The sequence below is a fragment of the Tyto alba genome, unplaced genomic scaffold (genome assembly GCF_018691265.1).
Source record: "Tyto alba isolate M040663 unplaced genomic scaffold, T.alba_DEE_v4.0 Super-Scaffold_2, whole genome shotgun sequence".
Classification (NCBI taxonomy): domain Eukaryota; kingdom Metazoa; phylum Chordata; class Aves; order Strigiformes; family Tytonidae; genus Tyto; species Tyto alba.
This window is the reverse complement of record NW_024881282.1, coordinates 48,399,503-48,424,121: the sequence shown is the minus strand read 5'-3', so window position 1 is coordinate 48,424,121 and position 24,619 is coordinate 48,399,503. Positions and strand designations below refer to the sequence as shown.

Here is a 24,619-nt window from a genome sequence, read left to right as displayed (position 1 = left end):
TTCAACATTCTAAACAAGCATGCTTTCCCTTGCATTCTCATTGCCTCAACAAAACGGACCTTTATACTTGAATTCCAAGGTACAGAAGCCCTTGCAACTAACAAGACAACAGATTACATTTAACTATGTTCTACTCTGGCAATTTAAGACATTAAACTAAAACTTTTCCAATTACAGTTTCTTTTAACATTATAAGAAGATTTGCTTCAGCTCAATGAACAGCATCTTCACCTACAGTTTAAAAGGATTTTAAATTCTGTTTCACAGCAAGAGTTGGCCCCCATCCATCATTACATTTGGCAAGGCAACATCCCACCCCAAGATGACAGTGAGGACTCCACATTTCATTTCCACTAATCTGAACTGTAGATTTTCATGGAATGTCATCCTGAGAACTATATTAAGAAATCCCCTTTAATATTTATCTATTGCTGAATCTGAGGAGTAATCTTCAAGATTATCTACAAAGAAAGTTAAATATATTTGCATTTAATTAAAAATGCATAACTCCTTTTCACGGTGACATTTTTAAACCAGATTAGGAGGCTGCTTTCCTTACCTTGCTTTTTGACATAGAATGTGCTGTGTCTTCTTTGTTTTGTGACACATCGTCCTTCCCTTTGTCAAAACCTTAAAGAAAAGGCAGCACTGTTGCAAATGATTTGAAGACATTAACATTTTATATAAGCTAGCCTTTGAAATAAATTTGCAAATTGTGCTTAGCATAAAAATTACAAACAAATTGGATTTTCAAAGAACATACACATACCAGCTCATCACATCAGTTGAAAACATACCAGCTACAATATAAACTAATTTAACACCCGCTAAGAGGAGAGAACAGTTCACTGTATTTAGATGGTGCTGCATCCAATCCAATAACCTGATGAATCTTAAATACTGCGTGCAAACTTTTGTCCTTCTATCTTCTCATTCTGCTCTATCTGCACACATGTACGCACAGAGCAGAATACTAAATAAACCCTTTTTTGGTTTGCTCATTTTTATAGCTAGAAATAATTGCCAAATACCACCTACATGAAAGGAAATCTAAAACACTGATTAAGATTGGAAGTCAATTTTTTGCAAGAAAATGGAAAGGGTTGCTTTCGTTAGCACTGAATTTATACTTTTAACTTGACACTGCATAAGCGTAACTACAAGGCTTTATATTAAAACAGTCATCAAAATCCCATATTTGTCTTCTGTGAGTGACTCATAGCACAAACTCCACATTTTCCCACTACCCAAAAAATAAAGTGAGGCACTGGCTGCAACCAGTAGATGTGAGACAATGGAAAGTGGGGTCACAACTGGCATTAGTGCTGCTGCGCAGCTGCTATGTGCCACATTACATATACTGAGGACCTAGCATCCTCTTAAGGAAAAATAATCTACTCTGGCTATGAGACAGAATATCTCTGTGATCCATTTTCTTTAAAGAGGTTAATGGTAGGATAAAGCATTTATAAACAGGAATAAAACAAATTGTGCAATGCATTTATCTGAGTAAGAATGTCATCATTTGCATGCCCTCCAGACAGAAGGCAGATAAATATGAAGTCATACATGGATTTGAGGAATAATCCACGCAGCTGAAAAGCCTTGCATGGCTCCCACAGTGATACCCTAGAGCTTCAACCCACCAGAGGGCACTACATCAGCAGATAAATTGCATAAACAAGACACGAAAAGCTCTTCTGAGCTTCCCTTTAAGCATGTTTCAAACTTTGAAATAGAAATTGGTACTCAGATCTTTAAAATTTGAAGATTTATCAGATAAAGAGCTTGTTTTCACATTCTTCAGAGGACTGTGTGCATGTGTGGGGAAACTATGAGCTTTAGAAGAGTTTTTATTAACTCTCCATAGCAGTGTTGAGTAGTTTGTTGAGTGTAGGATGCTTTTTTTTTTAGTAAAGTAGTATCTTCACCCTTCCACAACTTACAATACCCAGAAACCCTAAGACAGAACTGGTTCGTCTATGACAAATACACATCTTGGCAAGTTTCACTAAGTTATAGAGGCATTAGGTTGGTCTTCAAAATACAAGAGAAATACGAGATTCCTCTTAAGTTTTGGTCTGGCAATCAGTCTTTTGAGTTTTTTTGTTTATATTTATTACCTTTTGCAGAGATTCCTTTTCAAGATCAGATTTTTTTAAAAATATATACTGCAATACAATGATATTTCATGATTACACGAAGTAAACCTTACATACATTTAAAGAAACCTTTACATGTCTTTATAGAAGTCTCTCTGTGCAAAGTTCATTAAACCCTTCTTTTTGAAATTCTTCCAAAAAATCTGTGACAGGTTTGTTCAGCTAATGAAAACCTATAATGCAGAAGACTATTTGACCATAGTGAAGAAATATCTAGACAGGCAGAAGATCTGCAGTACTAGGGAATCCGGAAAAAAAACAACATGGCATGTCACAATCCAGAGGTCAAAAGCCACATTTCCTACATAACACCAAATACAAAAGCACATTTTCTACAGCACCACTCACTGAAACAAGACAAAGGTTGCTTCAAGTCTCAGAGGACAGACCTGCCCTAGCTCACTGAGAAATTAGCAGATGCAATGCCAGTCTTAAGCTGTCAAACACACACCAAAACCATAGTAATGAGGTCTCCTCAACCTCATTAGGAATGAAGCTCCACTGAAAATGTAATGCAGGCATTTTCTAATGGCCTTCCCATTTCTACTTGTTTATTTATAGGCACATACAGAAGACTTAGTGACGGGAATCAGCGAGGAAGTGCTAAGTTGGGATTGTTCTTACAGAAGAGAAGCTATAATTCACAGCTTGCTTTCTAAAGCACAGCACTTTTAAGGGCTTTATGCATCCTTATCTAACAAGCCCATGTCTTTATTTTCATAAACAAGCTTTTCACTGATATCACCAAACAGAAATGAAAACAGAAAGAACTACTCTGTCCCAGAGAATCAGACACCAAGACCAAAATTCAGTCGCGTTTCCATGAATTTCATCTCCTCGTTTCCAGTGTCTCAAGACCAAGAGATGTGTGTCCTTGCTGATTTAGAAACACACCATCACACTCACTGTTCCCTTCCTTACTGACACGCACAGCCAAAGGTGCCCGAGGGGTCTGCTAGCAAACCCAAGACAGGGTGCTGCAGAGGAACACCTTGCACTGCTCCATCTTGGTCTGTGAGGAAACCCAAGCAGGCAGCTTCACATCCCACACGACCCTACTTATAACCTCCCCCTCTGTAGAAGGGATAAGCTCACTCAAAACACAGACAAATAAATCGTAATTCAGGTGCTGATGCAGACACTGCCTCACCCACTGCAAGGATGCATTTTCCAGGGAGAGTCTAAGACGGAGAGACCTCAATACCACAAGCAGTCTTACTTCTAACAAGAACAGTTTGATACTAAAACCTGCAGGAAAATTTAGAAAGCTATATATAGGCCCAAGATGAAGACGATATACACTTTGCTGTGGAAATACTTGATGAAGGAAACAACAACAGAACAATTATGTTCACAGAATCAACAATAAGAAATACTGTGCACTCCCTTCCTTCTACCACTTATGAATAACAAACTTCTCTTATGGATTTCTGACAAAGACAACAGCAACCAAGAAAGCTGCGCCTCTAAGCGATGCTTTGTGTTATTACTCTTTTTGTAGCTCTGTTCACCCCAGAGGCACTGAAAATTGCACCACAAAGTCATTGAATCAGTATCTGGAGCAGAGACTGCCAGGATATGAGAGGCTAGAGGCAGGGTCTAATAAAAAGAATGTGCTCAATGTTTATCAGCAGTGGGTTTGGGCTTAATGTTTTAGCTTACTTGCTGTTTCCCATTCTGTAATTCAATCAGGAACTCTTTAACAAGATAACTTGAGCTCACATTTCACTATGTAGAAATTCAGGTGTTGAAGATGCAGTCCCTTTCTGTAACCTTCTCTCTATTAAATGTCTTGAATTTGTATATCTTTTTCTATCTAAAATCCTGAAAATAATCTTTAGAGTTAGGAGACAGCAAACAACTGACATTTGAATCAACCTTCAGAGCTGCAGACTGAGCTCCCAGTATTATTTAAGACACTTGCAGATTTAAAAGAAAAAAAAAAATTAACACAAGCTCCACTGCTGTAGCTTCTAAAGCAGTTTCAGACATCAGGGACTGTGTTCAGAATGACATTATATCTTAACGGACTTTCTTCCAGCATGACCTTCCTTGTCATAACATCACAGGCCCCATGGGCTCTGAAAGCTGATCCCAATCCTGGTGCAGTCAGCCACAGTTCATGGTATGACCTTAGCAGCCAAGGGAAACTGTTCATTAGTTCTTTCCTGCTGTGAGCATTCGGCAAGTTCTTCTAAAACTTGCAGGTGGAAAGATATGTGAAAACTCATGATGAACTTTCAGACAGATGCAAGCACCTAACAACTGTATGCAACTGGAATAACCAGAACTCTATACATGCAAGGTGTCAATGAAACAAAATCAAATAGTGCTTCTTTAGAGACTGAGCCTGAATACACAGCCAATAACAAAAGAAGAAATCCTCCAAAATATCATCTTCGGCAAAAAATAAGGAGTATACATTGTAAGATTAGTGTTAAAGAACCCTTGGGATAAAAGTCCGTGGTAGGGTACATTTTAAAGCAAAACCATTTAGTTAAGATATTTCAATTCTGAAGCATAACAGAGGTATCATTCTTTAAAGTCGCTTCAATCAATCTCGAGGAAAGGGAAAACACAAAACCAATCACATAACATCTCATACATCTGAAATACTGATTTTGTACCTCTCAACAAATACTATCTGAAATTAGGACACCCAAGAAAAATATATCAGAAAAAACATGTTATTTTTTAATGGCAGATCTATTTTATCCAACAACAACAACAACAAAAATTACTGTTCACTGGAGACTTTTTTTCCAACAAACAGAAGAACCAATAAAAAAAAAAGCAAAGCAATACATGAAAATATCACAAATAGCAAGCCAAGCAACAATATTACTGACTTCCAAAAGAAAACCAAGGAATAGCCTGATTTGATTACTGGTGTGCATGTGCCGTTGTGAAGAAAGAATAATTGAACTGAAAATCTATATGCTTCTGGAAGAACTACGAGCTATACTTAGAGGGAGATATCAGTACTGGTGTTATATAATAATCACAGCAGGAAAAAAAAGGGAAAACCTTTTCAAGGAATTGAACACGAGGCAATAGACTTTTTAATTGACTTTCAAACGCTTGCTGAAAACCAGTTTTAAGAATACAATCCCATAATAACCAAATCAGATTCCTCCATGGATTTTGAAACTGAAGTAATCAGAGAAGCAAAGTCATGTGAGAAAAAAAATAACCAAAGACTGTTCTCCCTAACTATACATGAGTATCTTTTAGACAGGCAGTAACTACTCCTTCTTTAAATCAAACTGAGAGAGTATACCTTCCAGCATATTAAGACTGTTTACATTCTTCAAATGTATGGAAGATCCCAAAAGATAAAACATTTTTTAGTTATACATTTACACTTTTTTTTTTTTTTTCATTACAAACTGTTTTCCATTTGTTCTGCAGTTTAAGCAGTCATTCATTGTCCACTTATGGACAGAGATCAGCTTTAATGTCGAATTCTACACAGGAAGGAAGCAAATAGGAAATGAATCCCTTTTTGTTTCAGTAATTACCAGACTATATGCATTTATTTTAAAGGTAGGGAGGATCTGTCTAGTTGCCAACTCCATGCTTTCAAGCTTTGAGATCTTTATTTCCTGAGCAGCTTGAATAAAACTCAGTGTTAGATTCTTGGTAGAAAACTAATCATTTTCTGAAGCAGAGTGAAAGGAAACATTATGGGGTAAAACATAACTGCCCCCACCCGCCTGAGGCTGAACACACTGCTCCAGTGATTCTGCAAGCCAGCATCGGCCAGCGATGCAGAGCTCCCTAGCACCAGCCTGAAACCTCCCCTATGCTCTGCACCCCAACTCTTTTCGATCGCTTCAGAGCCAGGGCTTACCAATTCAGTGAGCCATTCTGCAGAAGGCATACAATAAAAAGTGAAAACTGTTATATTTTCCTGCTCCCTCCCCCCCAATATTCTGGCTCCGCAGGACTACGCAACAAAGCGTGTGTGTGCGCATGCACAAGGCAAATCACACATACAGAGTAATTCTGGTAAGAATGTGCAATTTCTACAATATCCCCTTTCAGGCAGAGGTGACCTTGTAACACATTTTCAAGCACTGAAGTTTCCTGAAGTAAACTGCTGAAGCTCAGGTACCTATATCAGAAGTGAGCATTATGGACAATGAAACTCTAGAAATTCATCTCAATATTCCAGTACTGATTTTCAGAAGACAACAGATCTGAGCAAAATGATACTCAAGCCATTTCTGTTGTTAAATGTTTTAAAAATCTTGCACTACAGAGTTTATCAAGGCTATGCTTTTAGCCTTAACTCCTTCTATCTCATTGTTTTTTGTCAAACCACTGATGACGAGCACACGCATTCTTCAGTAGTTATAGCCAAATTAAAACCTTCTGCTGTACCTTACAACTTTAAAGCAAGTCCATTGTGTGCAGGGGGAGTAGGAAGTACAAGGGAGGAAGGTATTTACAAACTACATCACAGAACTTCAGTCATAAAAGCCTAAACAACCAAAACAAATATTCCAGTCAGTACCAAATACACAAATGAGATTTGCTGTGTGTAAGCTAACTTACTCACTTGCCTATCTGCAAATCTTGCCACTACGAAGACCTGTTATCTAAATGCATATAAACAATATTCTTTCTGATTTCTACCAGCATCCCAATACATTACTATCATTAAAGCTGAAAAATTTGAAGTTGAAATGACATTTTATTCTGTACATTAAGAAATGCAAGAGCAGAACAAACCTGGTAAAGCAGGAGAGAGTTCGTTATATCCTCCAAATGAAGCATTCCGGATAAGCTTTCGGCCATCAGCTCTTGGAGAAAACACAGATGAAATCCCAGCACATGAAGAAAACCTACGTCGCACTGGACCCTCTTCCTTCATGAGTTAAGGTGTTTGTGTAAGGATTATGTTCTCTGTGAAAGCTGGTTAACATTAGCTGGTTGGAACAAGAGTGATGCAGTAACAGCCTTTTACCTCACATTCTGATGAGTAAGATACAAAAGGAAAAAAAAAAAAGAAACAAACGAAGGGCACACATGAAAAATGCAGTGAAGAGACAGAAGCTGCCAAATCAGCAGCAAGCCAAGCAACACTATACTCCTCTCGTCAAAGCCATTAGGATGCTTAAAGCAGAATGACTTTGCTTCAGCTCCTCTTTCCCACAAATACACCACGTCTCATTTTCATATCTCTTTCGGTCCTACTTATCTCTGCTTTCTAAGCACATAAAAATTGTGATTATTTAGGTTATAAAAATTCATTAAATCAATTCTTTTTCCTGTTAGTCTTTCAAGTCCCAAACTGATATTACACAAAGCACAACTCATGAGCTATGTGGATTCCCTATTTGATATTGTGGTATGCTATTGGAATCGGAAAAGGGAGCCCATGTTTTGCATTACACAGACATGTTGAACTTCCCTGTTTAGTTTTCATCAACAGATGAAACCATGGCTTCTACATCTTCATTTCTTATTTTTATTTAAAAGGTGAGATGACAGCTTTTTCTTCTCTAAGACTCTGCCATATTTATATATACAAACCAGCCTGATTCCTGGAAGAGTTACACCAAATAAGCTTGACAAAAAGAGGTTTTTATTATTAATGCCCCAAATATTTTATGCAATGAATAAAACACTTAAATGAACCTACTTAAATTTTAAACATAAAAAATCCCAGCAAATTGGGCTTCAAGACTAGAAAACAGCTGATCCAAACTGTTCTTGCTGATAGCTACCAGAATAAAGTCAAATAAGCTCTCCCTAACTTCCTTCATCCACTGCACATTTGACACCATCCTGCATGACATCCTTGTCTCTAAATTTGAGATACATGAATTTAATGGATGGACCATGCGGTGGATAAGGAATTAACTGGATGGTGGCACTCAAAGAGTTAAGGTCAACAGCCCGATGTCCAAGTGGAGAGCAGTGACAAGTGGCACTGCTCAGGGCTTGGTATTGGGACTGGCACTATTTAACATCTATGTTGGTGACACGGGCAGTGGGACTGAGCGCACCCTCAGCAAGTTTGCCGACGACACCGAGCTGTGCGGTGTGGTCGACACGCTGGAGGGCAGGGATGGCATCCAGAGGGACCTGGACAGGCCTGAGAGGTGGGCCCGGGCAGACCTCATGAAGTTCAACAAGGCCAAGTGCAAGGTCCTGCACACGGGTCGGGGCAATCCCAAGCACAAATACAGGCTGGGCAATGAGTGGATTGACACCAGCCCTGCAGAGGAGGACTTGGGGGTACTGGTGGGTAGAAAACTGAGTATAAGCCAGCAATGTGCACTCACAGCCCAGGAAGCCAACCGTGTCCTGGGCTGCACCAAGAGGAATGTGGCCAACAAGTTGAGGGAGGTGATTCTCCCCCTCCACTCTGTTCTCATGAGACCCCACCTGCAGTGCTGTGTCCAGCTCTGGGGCCCCCAACATAAGAAGGATATGGATCTGCTCGAGTGGGTCCAGAGGAGGCCACAAAGATGATCAGGGGGCTGGAGCACCTCCCCTGTGAGGCCAGGCTGAGAGAGTTGGGGTTGCTCAGCCTGGAGAAGAGAAGGCTCCGGGGAGACCTTATAGCGGCCTGAGAGTACTTAAAGGGGCTACAGGGAAGCTGGGGAGGGACTCTTTATCAGGGGGTGTAGGGATAGGATGAAGGATAACTGTTTTAAACTGAAAGAGAATAGATTTAGAGATAAGGAAGAAATTCTTTGCAGTGAGGGTGGCAAGACACTGGCACAGGTTGCCCAGAGAAGCTGGGTCTACTCCCTCCCTGGGAGTGTTCAAGGCCAGGCTGGATGGGGCTTTGAGCAACCTGGGCTGGGGGAAGGTGTCCCTGCCCATGGCAGGGGGTTGGAACTAGATGGTCTTTAAGGTTCCTTCCAACCCAAACCATTCTATGATAATTCTATGATCAGCTGCTTTTTTTCCCTGACAACTAGAGTACACTGCCACCCTCTCCTGTATGGGGAATTTCCTTCCCATCTGGTGCTTCTCTGCTGGTCCTGTTTTCCCCACCACACCTTATTTCTGACAAAATATGTTTTGAAACCTACTCTGTTTGCTGGAAAGCAGAAAAATAAGACATTAACAATTGTCTTGAAAATAAGAACTTGTATTCTCTGTTATTCCATACTAGAGGTCTCCTCTTCTTACAAAATGAAACACATCCCACAAATTACATCAATGGTAGTTTGAGTCTGGAATACTGTTTACTCCAGCTCTTATGTAAAGAAGCATACTTACTATTTGTGGATCATTAATTTCAGTTCATATTGGCTCAAGGATAATACAGTAGACTGAAGTATTTTATAGCCCCTATGAAAAGTTACTGTGCAGAGCATATGTGCATTAGTGCCTGTAGATACATACACTAAGACACATATAGAAAACACTGAAAATAATTTTTCTGATTTTGAAACTTAGTACCTTTCAGCATCCTACATATCACTAGAATTTCTTCATGTCTCCTAACAGACTAATATCCCAATACATGCCAAGGAAAAAAGATGTAACTAAAAAAAAAAAATAAAAAAAAAGAGCCATCAATAGAAACCATTATATGTGATAAGTACCTGTCACTTCTTTTGTACAAGTAGTGAAAAACTCTATTCACTTGGGCACAGGGAGGGGGAGAAACTGGATGAGCATGTCACGTATTCAGGCCTGTCTCCATTTATCCATTACTGTGTCTCATACTTCCCTCAGCTGAAGCAGTCCTTGTCCAGATGTCCCGGAAGGAACAGAAAGAGCAGCTGAAAAACTTAAGGAATGGAATGGTGGGGCAATGAGGAAGAAATGCAAGAAGGGAGAACACCACACTTTTTTTTTTTTTTTTAATTTGAACAAACACAGCTCCACATCACTTCTCTAAATCTATCTTCCTAACTGAAAAACAGAGCAACTACCTTGGTCCAAATCTCTTCAGAATATCTATTTTCTTTTTTCTAATTAAAACCAAGAGAAAGCTGCCATAGAAAAACTCCCCTTACACACAGAAGGAACTGTATCCTCTCATTACAGACCTATCTTGCCCAGTTAATGGGTGTGTTATCTCAGCTTTCAGAGTCAGGGCTATGACCCTGCCCGGGAATGCTCTGTTGACACTGGTATCAGAACATTTCCATGTCATGTACTGTAACGGCAGGGTCGCACGACTGACGGGAGGGTCCACCACCAGCCACCCACACCGCTTTGCCTGTCTTTGCCTCCAGCTGCTGTGCCAGCCCGCTACAGGGCCACTACTGAGCATGACTGCCAGCCTACCAGCTTCTTCCACAACATAGTCTTCTCTGCCACATTACATTCATCTTACAAAGAAGGGGCTAGATATCCAGGCGGTTGAGGAAACAATGTAATGCTGAAGGTTTTTCTCTTATTTCGCTCCATGCCCTCTCAGGTCTCTTGACACTGTTCATGTAGCCAAACTGTAAATGAGAACAGATTAAAAACCTTTCTCCTTCCTATGCCCTTTTCTCCACTTAGAAGTGGAACTGAAATCTTGGGTAGGTAAAATTAAGAATTTCAATATAGATAATATTACATTTCCCCTCTCTGAAGCTATCTCCCAACCAAGGAAGCCGTTATCTGGGTATTCTGACTAAATACCTTCTGCTTTAACTCAACAGCTATATAGGAAAGACAGACTTTGTGCCAAGATATGACTCTGTCTCAACTCTGTCTCATCACTGCAAAGGAGGGGGGGAAAAAAAAAAAAAAAATCTAATTTAAGCTTCCTCCTTCATCCCCACTTCCTCAAGTCATCTTCATATTTAACTTAAATCTGCAGTGGTAAAAGAGTTAATTACATGGTTTGGCTATAAAAATTCACTAGTTCTCCACCTTTTCAACAGCTTGTGATATATTATGCTTGCAAATACTTGTATTCACATGCTCATTTGCTTCAAATACTTCAAAGCAGTGTATGTTGCTGGAGAGATAGCCGACACACAACCAAAAGGCTGTTAGATCAAAAGGAATCTGTAACTTTTAATATAAATGAGGATTCTTCTCAATGGTGTGATTTTAAGATGAACTTTATTGTAACCCTTGAGCTTCAGCCTGCAATATTAAAGGGGTTTCTGTTCTCCACACACTCAGCAACCAAAGCTCTTAGAAACCCTTTTAATTTAAAATATGATTCTGAAAGGACACATAGGTACTTTGAAATAGTCGGAAGTGCTTTTATTTGCATGCTCTGCACATGACAACGGAAAAGTCCATTTCGTTAGCTACCACATATTAGACACACACACAAAAAATTAAAAATTCTTTGTCCTCTTCTCCCCCTCCCCAAGATAAATTCAGACAGAATAGGCTAATCTACTGATAAAACCAGAATTAGTATATTTCGTTATGTGACCTTAGACTAATGTCCCAGGAAGCCTTCTATCCTTTTGATATCAATCCCCAGTGCCTTTATAATGTATATACTTAGAAAATACAGTAATATACATAGGTTGGAAGTTTACACCTTTTGAGAATACTCACAAATAAAACTACAGTCAAGTCCAACTGCATAAGTCAGACATAGCTGAAAAGCCTGCATAAACAGGAAAGTATCTGCACTTTAGTCTAAATGCATCATCTGCACTCTCGCCTAAAAGCATCAGGTGTGTGCCACAGTGTATAAGTACATAAAAATAAGATTCCTCATAACAAAAGTAGAGTGCTTCCTGAAAGCAGGCACTAGACTTAAACATGCCACTGAAAGGGAGAAAAAGTGTCCTGTTTTCTCTGTTTTATATAATGCTTAAATCAGTAGGAAAAAGAAAAAAACAAAACTGAAATATTTGGGGGGGGGGGGGGGGGAGGGGGCGGGGAGAGTCCATTCTCAGTCAACCTGTTGAAGATTTCCTCCTCTTAATAGATGTTATGTATTGTATACATTTTCTAAAGAACAGAATGCATTTCTTATATCAGCTACTCAATCAGGGCTTCTTCAGTAGTAAATGCTAGCTGAAAAACAAATCATAAACTTGTGCTTAAGGCATTCTTCCAGGATATTGCCGAGGACAAAACTTAAATCAGTATACAAAACAAAAGCAAACAGAAGACACGTGCAGTTCCACAGTGCATGAACACTTTTGACAAAGCCTGGGTTTACTTTCAAAACACTTCTCCAGCTGAAAAAATGTTTACAGATAAAAAAAACCCATAGGCTTATCAAAAAAGATCTCTCTGAACTGTACAGGTATGAATTCCAAGCATGGAAACTACTCAAATCAAATATAGTCTGAACTATCCAACTGAGAAATTTTAAATTTAGTAATAATTTTTAATATAGATTTTAGAAATTTAAAATAATGAACACATCATACAAACCGATGCTGGTGCAATAATACAGCTAAGAGTATATCTAGTGATGCAAATTAAAATAAACATGCCTTTTCCCCTTAGAGGTAATATAAGGAAAACTCAAAACCTTCTTAAAAACACTCTGTGAAAGCTAAAGGGAGAAGTAGGAAGGAAAACTGATGGTGTAGCAGAGAAGACAGAAGCTTTTCAAACTTGCCCTTCAAGTCTGACAATAATTTGCCCTGACATCTTAACAACGCTACATTTTCCAGTAGAATTCTCCCCCCAGTCCAACGAAAGAAAATGTCATAAAGAATTCTCTACATATACACACACTCTTTGTGGCATGCAGAAAACAGAAAAAGGAAACTGCTAGACTATCATAACTATAAACTAGTTTTTTCCAACACCTAATTTTCGCACATGGCCTTTAAGTGAACATGGCTTTCTCCTATTTAACAAAAAGGCTACTACAGATATACTTGCCTTCAGACAGCAATATTTGATTCAGAGAAAACACATCTGAACCATGAGGCTACAAGTTGTGTCAGTAGTTTACAGTGCCAAGTTTCTTTCACCAAATATTCTTCTGTTCTCTGATATTTCCAAGTCAAGTGCAGGTTAGCTGAGGAGTAATTCCAGAGGCGTGCCAGAGAGCAGTCATGAATGAACACCAAAGGCTCCCAGTGCCTTGTTGGCAATTGTACTTGGCTGCACCTCCCCACTTGCTAACACTCGTGCTCAGCTCCTCCCACCCAAAGTAAATAGGCTTGCTCACTACTCAGGTTTCAACAGTTTTCTTCTTGGCCCTTATGAAATTCTGAAGGTCACAGTTCAGGTTCAAGTTGGCCAGCTCTGAAGAGACTGTCACGGAGAAAGAGAACTTTCTTGAGAAGTTTCACAGTAATCAGCCCTGCTGTGCCTTTCAAACTCAGTACCACGCTTTCATAAAGCTGTAACCCACACAGAAGGGAGTACATGCAATTTAACCAAGCCGCAAACACTGGGTGGAGTAGCATTTCAGAAATGGCAAGTTTTAATAAACATACAATGACTTGCAGAGAGGAATGTGCCAGAGTATGCATTACAGTAAGAAAGCAGGAGGTCAAAATAATAGATTCAGGAGACTAACCACACACAGCAGAACTTAAAACATTTCACAAGAAATTCAGTCTGGTAACACAAGCTAAAACCAAATAATTTAGGGGACAAACTCCTTCCTTGATTACTGCCACTAGAATCTCACTCACATCCCATCTGAGACAAGCATCATTACATCTACTTCAAATAAGTCGTAAAATTTTGCAGAACTGGGGCTTCACATCTAGGAGGTACTCTGTATCATAAAACTGAAAAGTGACCACCCGTGTCACTTAGATCAGGTCCCTGATAACAACAGACAACAATCCAGAACAACCAGTCCACGTCGCTCCTATGCACTGATTATTATAATCTACAAAATACTTCCTCATCATCGAAGACAAGACAAATTGAAACACCTCCCAAAAAAACAGTAAGATACACCAAGACCCTCCAAGTGTAGAACTTCCATGCGGCAGGAAAAAGCAAAAGCATTAATGTTTTTCTAAGACATTAGACACACTTACTCTGCAGAGAAGTAATATGTACTGTTAATATGGAATGTTTAAAAATGAGCTTGTCGGAGAGCCTCAACAAGCCCTCTAGCAGTTTATTCTCTAGTGCTGAGACAGTGAGACAGTCTTATGAAAAGATGAAGTGAGGTAAAAAAGCATGACATGCTTGCTTAGTAAGAAATTGCTCTTACTGTGTCAAGTTAATAAATTATATATCCATTCTTCAGCTTCTCTATTCAAAGGACAGATACAATAGAGGGAAAAGGGAGATTGCATGAAGTTACTTCCATGACTAAGTCTGACTAGATGTAGATAGTAAAGTCAAAAGCAAACATCAGAAATCATTATCAAAGATTAGATATAACCCAACTGCCTAGGAAACAGCTTGATTTGGAACCAGATAGATTGGCAAGATTTTAGCATCTGCAAGCCAAATACCATTATCAAAAAAATAATAACTCTGAAAGTGCTAGCTGAAAGAAAAGCAAGAGCTTGCATTTAAGCAGTGATCAGTATTATACCAGTGGAGTTACAGCCTCCCCCATGCTCAGTGAATGCATCTGCTATAACCACAGGTATGCAGGATTTCTCTCTCCGGCTCCAATGCTGTGCTCCTCCGCTGCGGCTTCAATCTTCTGTACCCACATGAACAAACAGGCTCTCATGACCTCCTGGCAGAAATGTGGCCAAAGGACCAAAGCCAAGTGCCCATCTCAGGAGGAGTTGCTAATACTTTGATAGGCTTTGAGTTCACTGACACAGGGCTGTATCTTTCCTTCCATTGGACCACAGTAATCTGTCTGCCCCTGACAGCTGGTCAGAGGAGATGTGTGCTATGTCTCCAGAGCTTCTTGCATGCTGACCACCAGTGAGCCAGAACAGGGATGATGAGTCAGAAGTTCAAGACATTTCTTACTGCCTGGTCAAACAAAATGTGCTGCTGCTGCTGTCAACTGAGCCAAGTACCTGAAACAAATGTTTTTTAAAGGCTGCAAGTTGTACAGCTCTATAACAAATCACCTTCAGCTTGTTAGCTGCCTCAGATAGACAAGCAATGTCTAAGTCTTGTATTTTCTTGGTCATTACGGCTTCAAAGTCATCTCATCCCTTCAGCGGGTAATAAGTATTCTTTAGGACCTACTGCTTGAAAACATCTATTTTCCACTTTCTACCTTCTCTCACATGCAAAAATAATTACATTTGTCTTTTATCCCCAAATGCAGCACCCTATGCATGAAAATCCTAGAATGTCTTTTAGAGGTTTACTATGGAGCAAACAGCCTTTAGCACAATCTAAGCACAGCCAAAAATGCCCTTATTCTCCCCAGAAATCAGCTTTACCTCCTCATTTCTGTTGTGATCATCATCATTATTGGCAGACCAACAATTCTGCTTTCGCTGTCAATCCACTTCCCTGAACCTAAGCCACTTTGGTTTCTCTATCACATAACACAGAATACATTCTCATCATATTGCAAACTGAATTAATGACTACTGCTACTCTACTGGAAAGGAGAGGCAGATCCTGTTTCTTATCTCAGAGCAAGTTCCTTCTGGGCACACGGTTCCACTGCTTACCCTTATTTGACGAGTTGATTTCAAAAAGAAAAAAAAAAAAAAAAGGCTGCAAGAAGCTGTTAATTTAGCTCAAATACGTACATTATTGTAAAATACTTCCTCAGTCTTCATCATCTTAACACACTTTTTCCAGATACCACCCACATTTTCACCCCATCTGCATCTTATCAATGCTTTGAATAAAGGATAGGAAAAATACTGCAGGCTGATGCAGCAGAGTTCATGAGCCAGGAAGTTTGTCTGCACAGGTCATTGTTACCCAAATGAAATATAGAAACTAGAGCTTAAAAATATTAAGGCATCATCTGCTGAGTTGCCATCCTTGAAGGATCAAATATAATACTGTCAACACAAACACCACAGCTATTTATTTCTCTAAGTTTGAACGATGCTGTCAGTACTACCCGCAAATTAGAGTCCCCATTCAAATCCACAAAAAACAAAAGTCACAAAATCTGTCTATAAGGAATGCTGTGGATTTTCACCTTCTCACACTCTTAAAAAATAAACCCAGAGATTATCTCCTAAGTAAATAAACCCATATGGAAGTTACTAGCAAGTTAAAAAAAACCAAAACAAAACAAAAGCAAAACAGAAAAGTGTTTCATCATTTATATTTTGTAACATACACTCAAAGACACACAAAGATCAACTGCACAAATTCTCATTAAACAAAACCATACACAGGCAATATAAATACTGGTGAAAAGGAAAGAAGTCAGACTTTTTCAAACATCTTATTACAGAATTTTTAATATTACTATCTTAACTAGATTGCTCTCTGTACCTCAAGTACAGGTTACTATTATTTAAGCGTTTATGATGTTTTCATAAGAAGTATGAAATATGTTTCAAAAGCATATATTTAAGTTAGAAATATTGAAATCCCTCTCTGAAGAGACTTCTTTTTTGTATATTTTAAGTGATCACTATTTCTATATTAAACCACTTTATCAAATAAATAAAGTGGTATCCCAATGTAAGTCTGAGTTAACAAGGTTTACAAGAATCCAATTTACCAGAGATAATCTGTGTAACAACATAAATAGCTTACATCAGCAATCAGAGTTCTGCTCTACAGGTTTTGAAAATGCCATCTTGGAGTCTATATTTTCCATGTTAATTTTCTAACTGTAATAAAATAGTTTTGTCAGTGATTCTTCTTTGACACACGAAGGTAGGTTAAAAAAAGTAAACCCCCCAAAATAAGTTCAATAGAAGTTTAGTAGTTTGCCCATTAATGGTTAATGACATTTTCAAATATAGAATGCAAACACAGAAAATGAGCTAAATTAACATTGTTCAATCTACCTGTCAGCTGCTAGGATTGAAAGATGTTTTAGCAGTCCTAATATCTATATGCACTACATTTACAAAAAACATGGGTCTTGGTGAGTTAGCAAAGCCACACTAGCTCACTACAGAGTCTAAAAACACAAAAGTAAGCTATTCCACAAAAGTAAGCAAAGTTTTACAGCAAAAGTTAACTCCTCAAACCCATTCATGTTTCCATTAAAAGGCTACTTAATTATTTAGGTCCAATTGCAAGTCTGACAATTCTAAATAAAATATTTCGCAAAAAAAAAACCAGTATGATCATTTGGTATGTTCAAGGGACAGAGAACTAAGAAGGTTTCATTGCCTAGCAGATAAGGCCGAAGAAACCCAAAACCAGTCTGAACATACAACATACCAGAAGGCAACATTAACATGCAATACACAGCATTGACAAGTTAGAGACAGGACTAACTTGGCAGATGTCATGAAAGAACAATTAAAGACTTCAGAAATTAGAATTAAAGAGTGGATGTGGGAAAAAAGAAAGATTTCTTTCAGAAACTCTGATCTTGCAAATTATTGTCTAATTTTTATCACTGTTTGATCATTTCCCTCCTTGATTTGAGAAGCCAAGTAATCCATTTGAGTGACACGTTGAGAGAAAGAGTCTAGAAACTGCTTTCTTAAACATATATAATGAAAAGTGAGGAAAATCAGCAAAAGTTTTCAAGATCAATTCGATGTGGAGCTGCTCAAGGCCACTTTCACAAGGAGTTCAAGTTACAATGCCGTGGAGTGCTATAATTGGAAAGCTTTCCTTTGTGTAGTTGAGCTTAGAGCTCTCATGAAAAGCTGTAGTGCTGGCTTTCTAGAAATGGAGGTACCACACAATGTGAAAGGTGGTCTAGTTAAGTCAAGTTTGTACTTTTAGTAAATCCTTTCTTGGATGCAAAAAGCTAGTTTTTATGTTTCTTTTGATGTCTCTTGAACCTCAACACATCCAAGCTTTTGCAGTAGATGGTACTTGGATTTTGGTATTCTCCAACTTAAAGCTACTGACGTTTAGAGGCTCAATAAATTTATTTTATAGAACAAATTGTAATTGCAGTGTTATGATCAGGATTGGCTTATTCTGACCCTCTAGTTAACTAATGATGGGAAAGGCAGAAATAATTTAAATCCACAATAATTAAAATTACAAGTCCACCTCAGGACCGATGCTATAAACAGCTGAGCTAGCTTTTCAACACTAAAATTCTGAATTGGCTATGTAAATGGGTGAGTGTAATAATCAAGCATAATCCCCACCATCAGTTTTTCTAACACATTTCTGTCAAACAACCTTGCTGAAGCTTTCTATGGAAGCGAGTCTGACCTTCATACCTTTGAAGGCCAATCTGTAGCCAAAAAGATAAGCTAGTTTTCAGCCTCAGAATGAAGGACAGCATATCTTTAAGAATCTTAAAAACATTATGTAAAATAAGAAGGTGGAACTTCTTCCTGCAAACATTGTACAGAACAATGATAGTATAAATAGACTTTTGCTGAACAATCACTAGACAATGCTGCCAGATCAAGCTGTACTCTACATTCATAAAACAGATCTGTACTGGACTCCAAAAAGACCATCCCCACCTCTGGCTTAGACAACACACTAAATTCCATCTAACAAGAGTGAAAGGAGCAATGAAGGAAGAAGTCATGTTTAAACTAAGAAATCAAGTACAAGAAAACAGAAGCTTTCTGAAATCCAGAGCTATGGTCACGTAAATTAAACCCCAGTATTTATACACAGAAGCACTTAAAAATCAATACACACCACTTACAACTTCACAGTGATATGGTTCACCCTTGGTTCCAAATAGGAAGCCAATGGCTCAAACAGACGTTGAATGTTTACCTCCACTCCTCTCATATTAAGATTCAAGTTCTCATCCACTTTTAAGCATATTTGTAATACCGTAATTAGTATCTTACTTAACACACAAGCAGAAGACACAAATTAAATGTGTTCCAGTAGATTTTCCAAGTGATGGTCACTGAGCACGCCTCTCCCTGGACTGCTGCTGTCCAGCCAAAGAACCAGGCAGACATAGTGGTATTTCCCCACTAACACCAAAGTGCTGATGGCTCCAAAGACTGCCTCTTCACAGGTTTCATTTTATTCCAACTCATTTATTTTTAACAACAGGCTCTATACAAAACTGACTTTGCCAGACAGGCTCTTTAGTTCAAGCATCAGAAAACATAACTTAAGTAATTGTGGCCAAATAGCATCCAACAACATCCAACTATTCAGTGGCAAAAGCCAAGTACCCATGTCACAGCTCCCCTTTATATACATTTAATCTTTTATCCTGTGCCCAGCATGCTTTTGAATTGTTTATTTACATTACCCATCCCTAAGGATGCATTCATGTGCCAGTGACTAAAAGTATCTTCATTTAGTTAATTGTAAATGTCTTTAAATACTCTATCAAGACATATCCTATATTTCTGCATATTCTCACCATACAACATAACAGGCATATTGTAAAGACCTTTGATAACTGGATTTCAGTTACAACAGTCAGCCTCAAGTACTCCATCACTTTAAATTCTGTCCTACTTCATAATTTTCAGGCTTGCACAGCATCTCTTTTTCCCTATGTAATAACCTCACATTTTCACCAGCACTGTAATTTTCTCATCACAGAACTATCATCCAACTTCTAAATGTGGGTCAACCCTCTCCATAAAAATCCAACCTACACTTCCCGAGTTGCAGATAGGCTAGAAGTTAGTAATTAAAGGTTGCTGAAGCCTAGCCCACATCATACATCATACCTTTTCACTACTGAAATTCACTGCAAGCCAAATTCCTTGTATCATGAAACTACAGCCTCATTTCTAGTAAGGCTCCTGGAAGACTAAGTCAGTGATGACTGATGCTAAAAAAAGGCACAGATACGTTTAACCAGCTTAAAAATCACTTATATAAGCCTTGAAATAATCAGAGGGGAAAAAAAATCAGGAGAGAAGACTTAACATTCGCAAGGAGTTTGACGTAGCACAGTCAAGTCTTAGTGCTTTTTAAGTCCATTTTAATGATTTTTCCTATGAGTTAAAGCCCTTAAAAAAGGACAACAGTTCAACTTTATGAATTAGTGGGAAGAGCAACATTAGAAGGAAGAATTTACTAGAACATTCAAATACACTTATATAACTACATTTGTCTAGTAAGGGATAGAACACAGTACATACAGAGAATAACCAAAAACTTCATTAAACATAATAAATATAACAATTTATATGTATATTCTACAGAAAATATTTCCAGACTAAGCACAGTGCCAGCCAGAGAACATCGAGTGCTGTTCCAGTGAGATAACAGCAGCTTTTACAAAACATACTAGAGCTAGCTGTGTGTCGCACTGAAAATACTAGCATAATAATTCTTAAAATATACTAAAATACTACCAGATTCAACATGGTAACAGCTACCTTTGTTTTTTTTCTTTTTATCTGAATGGTACTGAATGGGAAAACGATTCGAAGTTACCTGAGACACTGCCTTTATTACTCCGACAGACGAATATTATTACTTTGATAAAGCAAGCTATGGGATTTAGGGACGTTCATACAAAAAAAAACCTCTCAGGAACACTACTCAGAGCAAGAACTAAAGGAAGCACAGATGACTAACATGGCTGCCAAGCGTAAAAGGAGAAAGAATATTAATTTTAAAAGCCTGAAGTTTTCACTAAGGACTCCACACACTGTAACAAACATGTCTAATGATATCCTAGGCAATAAGACAATACAAGCAGTTTCAAATGCAAATAAGCACAAGAGCAGCAACTATTGCTTGTTTTTTAAACAGACTATCAACATCTGAGGTCTACTGATGAGTTTCACTCTGCATCCAATCAGTTCACATGGATCCACTCAGAGTTTGTTTTCTACAGGTTTAGCAAAGCAGAGGGACTGTCTGAAAGCTGTCAAAAAGTAGTGCTGAGATTATTTTTTTCCCTCTTTCCTAGAGAGAAGGATCTTTCAGTAGAAGTAATTGTTAAAAGATCTTTGCACAAAGGTTCCAGGATTAATTGTATTGTAACACTTCTGTGTAAAGACACAACTTAAATACTCAAGACATTAATGTGACCACTGGTTACAGGATTACACACAGATAATGATTTACCATCACGTGGACTGTTCTCCCACAAATCATAGCGTGCTTTAATAAACTAATGCATCACAAAATGCATTTTTTTTTTCCTCTTTCAGATTAACACATAAGGATACAAAGAATTACATACAATATTTTGATATGCTTTCTTCCTTGCCTCTCTATTGTAAAAGGCGATGTTTTTGAAATAACATTTGGAACAGATAATTAATGTCAGCATTTAAGTTCCTTAAAACCTCTTAAAAAAAAAAAAAAAAAAAAAAAAAAGCTTTGTCTTACCATGGCTATGGGCAGTTCCTGGGCTGAGAGATGGTTGGAGTAACTCTTTGGTTGGAGTAAAATAGGCTTCTTTCCCCTGGCGCTGGCTCATTTTTCCTGGAGTTGAAAGCTGTGATTCATCGCTGTTTGTTACCACTGCTGAAATACAAAATGGATGCTCATTCAATGATGTTATGTGCTTCTCCATAGATTTCTACTAAGAACTTTACTGCTATTTATGAAACTGGCATTCAAATGCTGTCTTGCAAAATTTTTCATCCTAGAAGATAAGGATTCAAACCAGAGATTTTCTTTGGAGGGGATGGCAGAAAGGAGCTGACAAGGCTGGTCTGAGACGTGAGGCAGAAGACGAAAACAAAAACTAGGAGGAGGTAGGAATGGCTGCTACTGAATACAGATACAGCACTGTGTTGTTACTAAATTTCTGAAATCTTGCTGTCTTCATCACTTCTGTAAAAGTTCTTGGTTTAACTAGCCACAACACAGCCAACGCAGGAAATGGCTTGCCAGATCCAGCTGTGCCACCATCCTAGAAAGCGAAGATGAACACATGTATGTAGAACAGAAGAAAGAAGTCTTATTAATAAAGACCATGTATGGACGCTGTCAAGGGAAAGGTTTAAAGCAGATGAGTTACTCTCCTTGAACCTTATCAATCTGAAAGACTTATTTGAGGTCTTCTAACTATTTGTAAGCTCACTTGGCTATCCATCCTGTTTATGGTGTCTGTACATTTCCTTAAGCTGCACACAACAAAACTGTACCTTTTTTGATAGTGTAAGAATGGCTGACTCCGTACCATCTGCCCTGGGGAAGTAGATACACTGACAAAAAGAGAACAGAGGGGGAAACAGAAGATGCTTACTAAAGAAGAGTCTGCCTAAAAGGTTGGACACAGCTCATTTTAAGAGTTCCCAAGCTTTCCTCAGTTTTAAAAGTTCAGCAGACGATCTAGTTTCAACAAACAAGTTCCATTTTCTGGATGGAATCTGCAAAGTACAGAGGCCCTCCTCATAGCTTTATTTCTACTGTTATTACAGTAATGAAAACATTTTTTCAGCAAAGACTAGCATAAATACAAGGCAGTATGAAGAGTGTAGGGATGCCAGGATACCCACCCATACTATTTTCTACATCAGATAAACCATCTAAGGTTCTGCTCCAGACAAACTGTACCCTATGCAGACTGTTGCTCAGGAAAAATACGTGAGAAGATGGAGAAGGAAGGTAAAGACCTCATTCTACCTGTTCAGAGTTCCAGTCTGTCACTGCCAGAAGGCCAGCACTTCAAAGGAGTGACAAAATTTGCTTTTCTTGTAGTACCAAACAAGCTTTTTATTTTCCTGCAGCTATAAGTAAGCAGAAGGGAGGAGCAGGGGATTTGCTCAAGTCCTTGGAGGGGACTGCACCACAAAAGGTCTGGTGTATCAACTGAAAAATAAAAGGGGGGGTAGAAAACACCTGCTTCACAGGCTCACATAAAACAGGTCCCTGCAAGAGGAATGAGTTATACTCACTTGTTTTAAAAATGTTTAAGGTGCACTGCAGTAGCACCAAGTTTCAAGCAACTAACTGAAAGCTGTTAAGAGCCACTTGCATTTAGCTCCATAGGAGAGGAATTTCACAGCCCCCCCCCCCCCCCCCGCAGGTGCCCCAGGCCAGCCCCCCACTGTAGCCAGGGCTCAGGCTCCACTGGTGGGCACCCCACAAGTGGGTACTCCACAGCGGGGCACCTTGCCTGCTGTGCTGCCAGCCATGTCAGAGACCCACTCTGCAGCAGGAATTGCACTAACAACCCTTTCTCGAGTGACATGTGCAGAAGGCTCATTTCTGAACATGCAGCATGAAGCACCGATAGCTTTATTTTAAGCTTTGAGCTTTGGAAATTTCACAGTTTTTAAAGCTGTTGAGATGCAATCATTTCTCAGATGGTACTGGCCATCTAATTTGGAGTGAAAGCAAGCTCTCTCTGCACACAAGTTTTACCAAAGCGTGAACTGAACTCAGTAATGTTAACTCAGTCACACCCACAGGGTTACAAGTTTCAAGTTCACTATTAAATTCATGCTCTTCATTAGTCTGAAGACTCAATTTGGGTCCTTTAAAGACTGCCAACAGCGTCAGAAAAGCTCCTTTACTTTGCATGCCTGGAGATTCAAGATGAACTTCTTAAATCAAGTGAGGTTTTGAGAAATTCAATCTATAAAGCTGAACAATAATCAGTAGGAGAGTTTTAAAATCTCCTTTTTATACAAAGCATTATAAAAGTACTAAACAAATAGAAATACAACTGTTAGGAACATAAATGTCTATCCACATTGTAGCAGCCCCTAGGACATTGTCCTCCTCCTTCAGAATGCCTCATCCTGATGCTCAGCACATTTGCTTTAGGGTGAGGGGGAAGACAAGGCAAGGCAGAACATACCTGTTGCTTTGAGCAGGTGATAGTGAATAAGATTACTAAGAGGCTTTTATCTTTTTTTTTCCTAAAAGACTTACTAATGACCTGATTTTTACAGGTGCCTGTGTAATCACAACTGTAAAATCAGCAGGACCTTCAGGCAGTTAATGAGCTCTGTAAAGATATGCCTTAAGCATCTTATGACAGGAGCTCTGGAACCTGAAAAGACAGAGATGGAAACAAAGCAAGCCATTACAATGAAAAGGGAAAAAGTACTTGTAAAGAGAGGAGCAGGGAAAGTTATGCTAGTAACAAACCCGAGTTTTCAAGATGCCATTAAATCAAACACCTACCACTCTGAAGCAGATCTTTTTAAGAGAGTAGATTTAATTAGTACTTATTAATAGTTAACTCAGCAATTTGTAGAGACTCCTAGGCTTCTGTTTATAGCTTCTGATGGATTGATTTTACAAACACTATAAAAATGTATGGTATATATTTAGTCATCCATTTACTGACAATATTTGATAGTCCTATAGCTAATTTTGAACTCATTTGGAGCATTGAAATATTTTATCCTGGAATTTCATTACGTTCGCAGAATAAAACCAACAGTGATACTGAAAGACAGCAACGGTCACTTACTCTAGTGACCTTGCTCACTTGTGAAATAAAAGTTAGCATGAATGAATAAATTACATTCCTAGTCAAACATGTATTCTTCTTTGTCCAAAATACCAAACTGAAACTTATCCTTTTGGACTCATGTGTCCCCATGTACCTGAAAAACCACACTCAGTTTTTGACTAATCTTCAATGCACTTACATTTCCTACTGAGTTTTGGTGAGGACGAATAATTTT

At 38.6% G+C, this 24,619-nt stretch overlaps 1 protein-coding gene across 8 annotated transcripts in view; it reads right to left on the bottom strand.

The window, feature by feature from the left end:
• The window catches only part of OSBPL8 (oxysterol binding protein like 8), a 96,453-nt gene that overhangs the window by 32,670 nt on the left and 39,164 nt on the right, over positions 1-24,619 (bottom strand). For 3 of the 8 annotated variants that reach the window (XM_032999930.2, XM_032999931.2, XM_032999938.2), the window contains 2 exons: positions 21,357-21,494; positions 560-630 (listed from right to left, as the gene is read on the bottom strand). In XM_032999930.2, coding sequence (XP_032855821.1) covers positions 560-630; positions 21,357-21,494 — 209 coding nt within the window. Of the gene's footprint in view, positions 1-559; positions 631-6,899; positions 7,143-9,736; positions 9,892-21,356; positions 21,495-24,619 lie in introns of those variants that run through there. The other 5 variants (XM_032999932.2, XM_032999937.2, XM_032999933.2 and 2 more) reach the window with 4 other exon arrangements.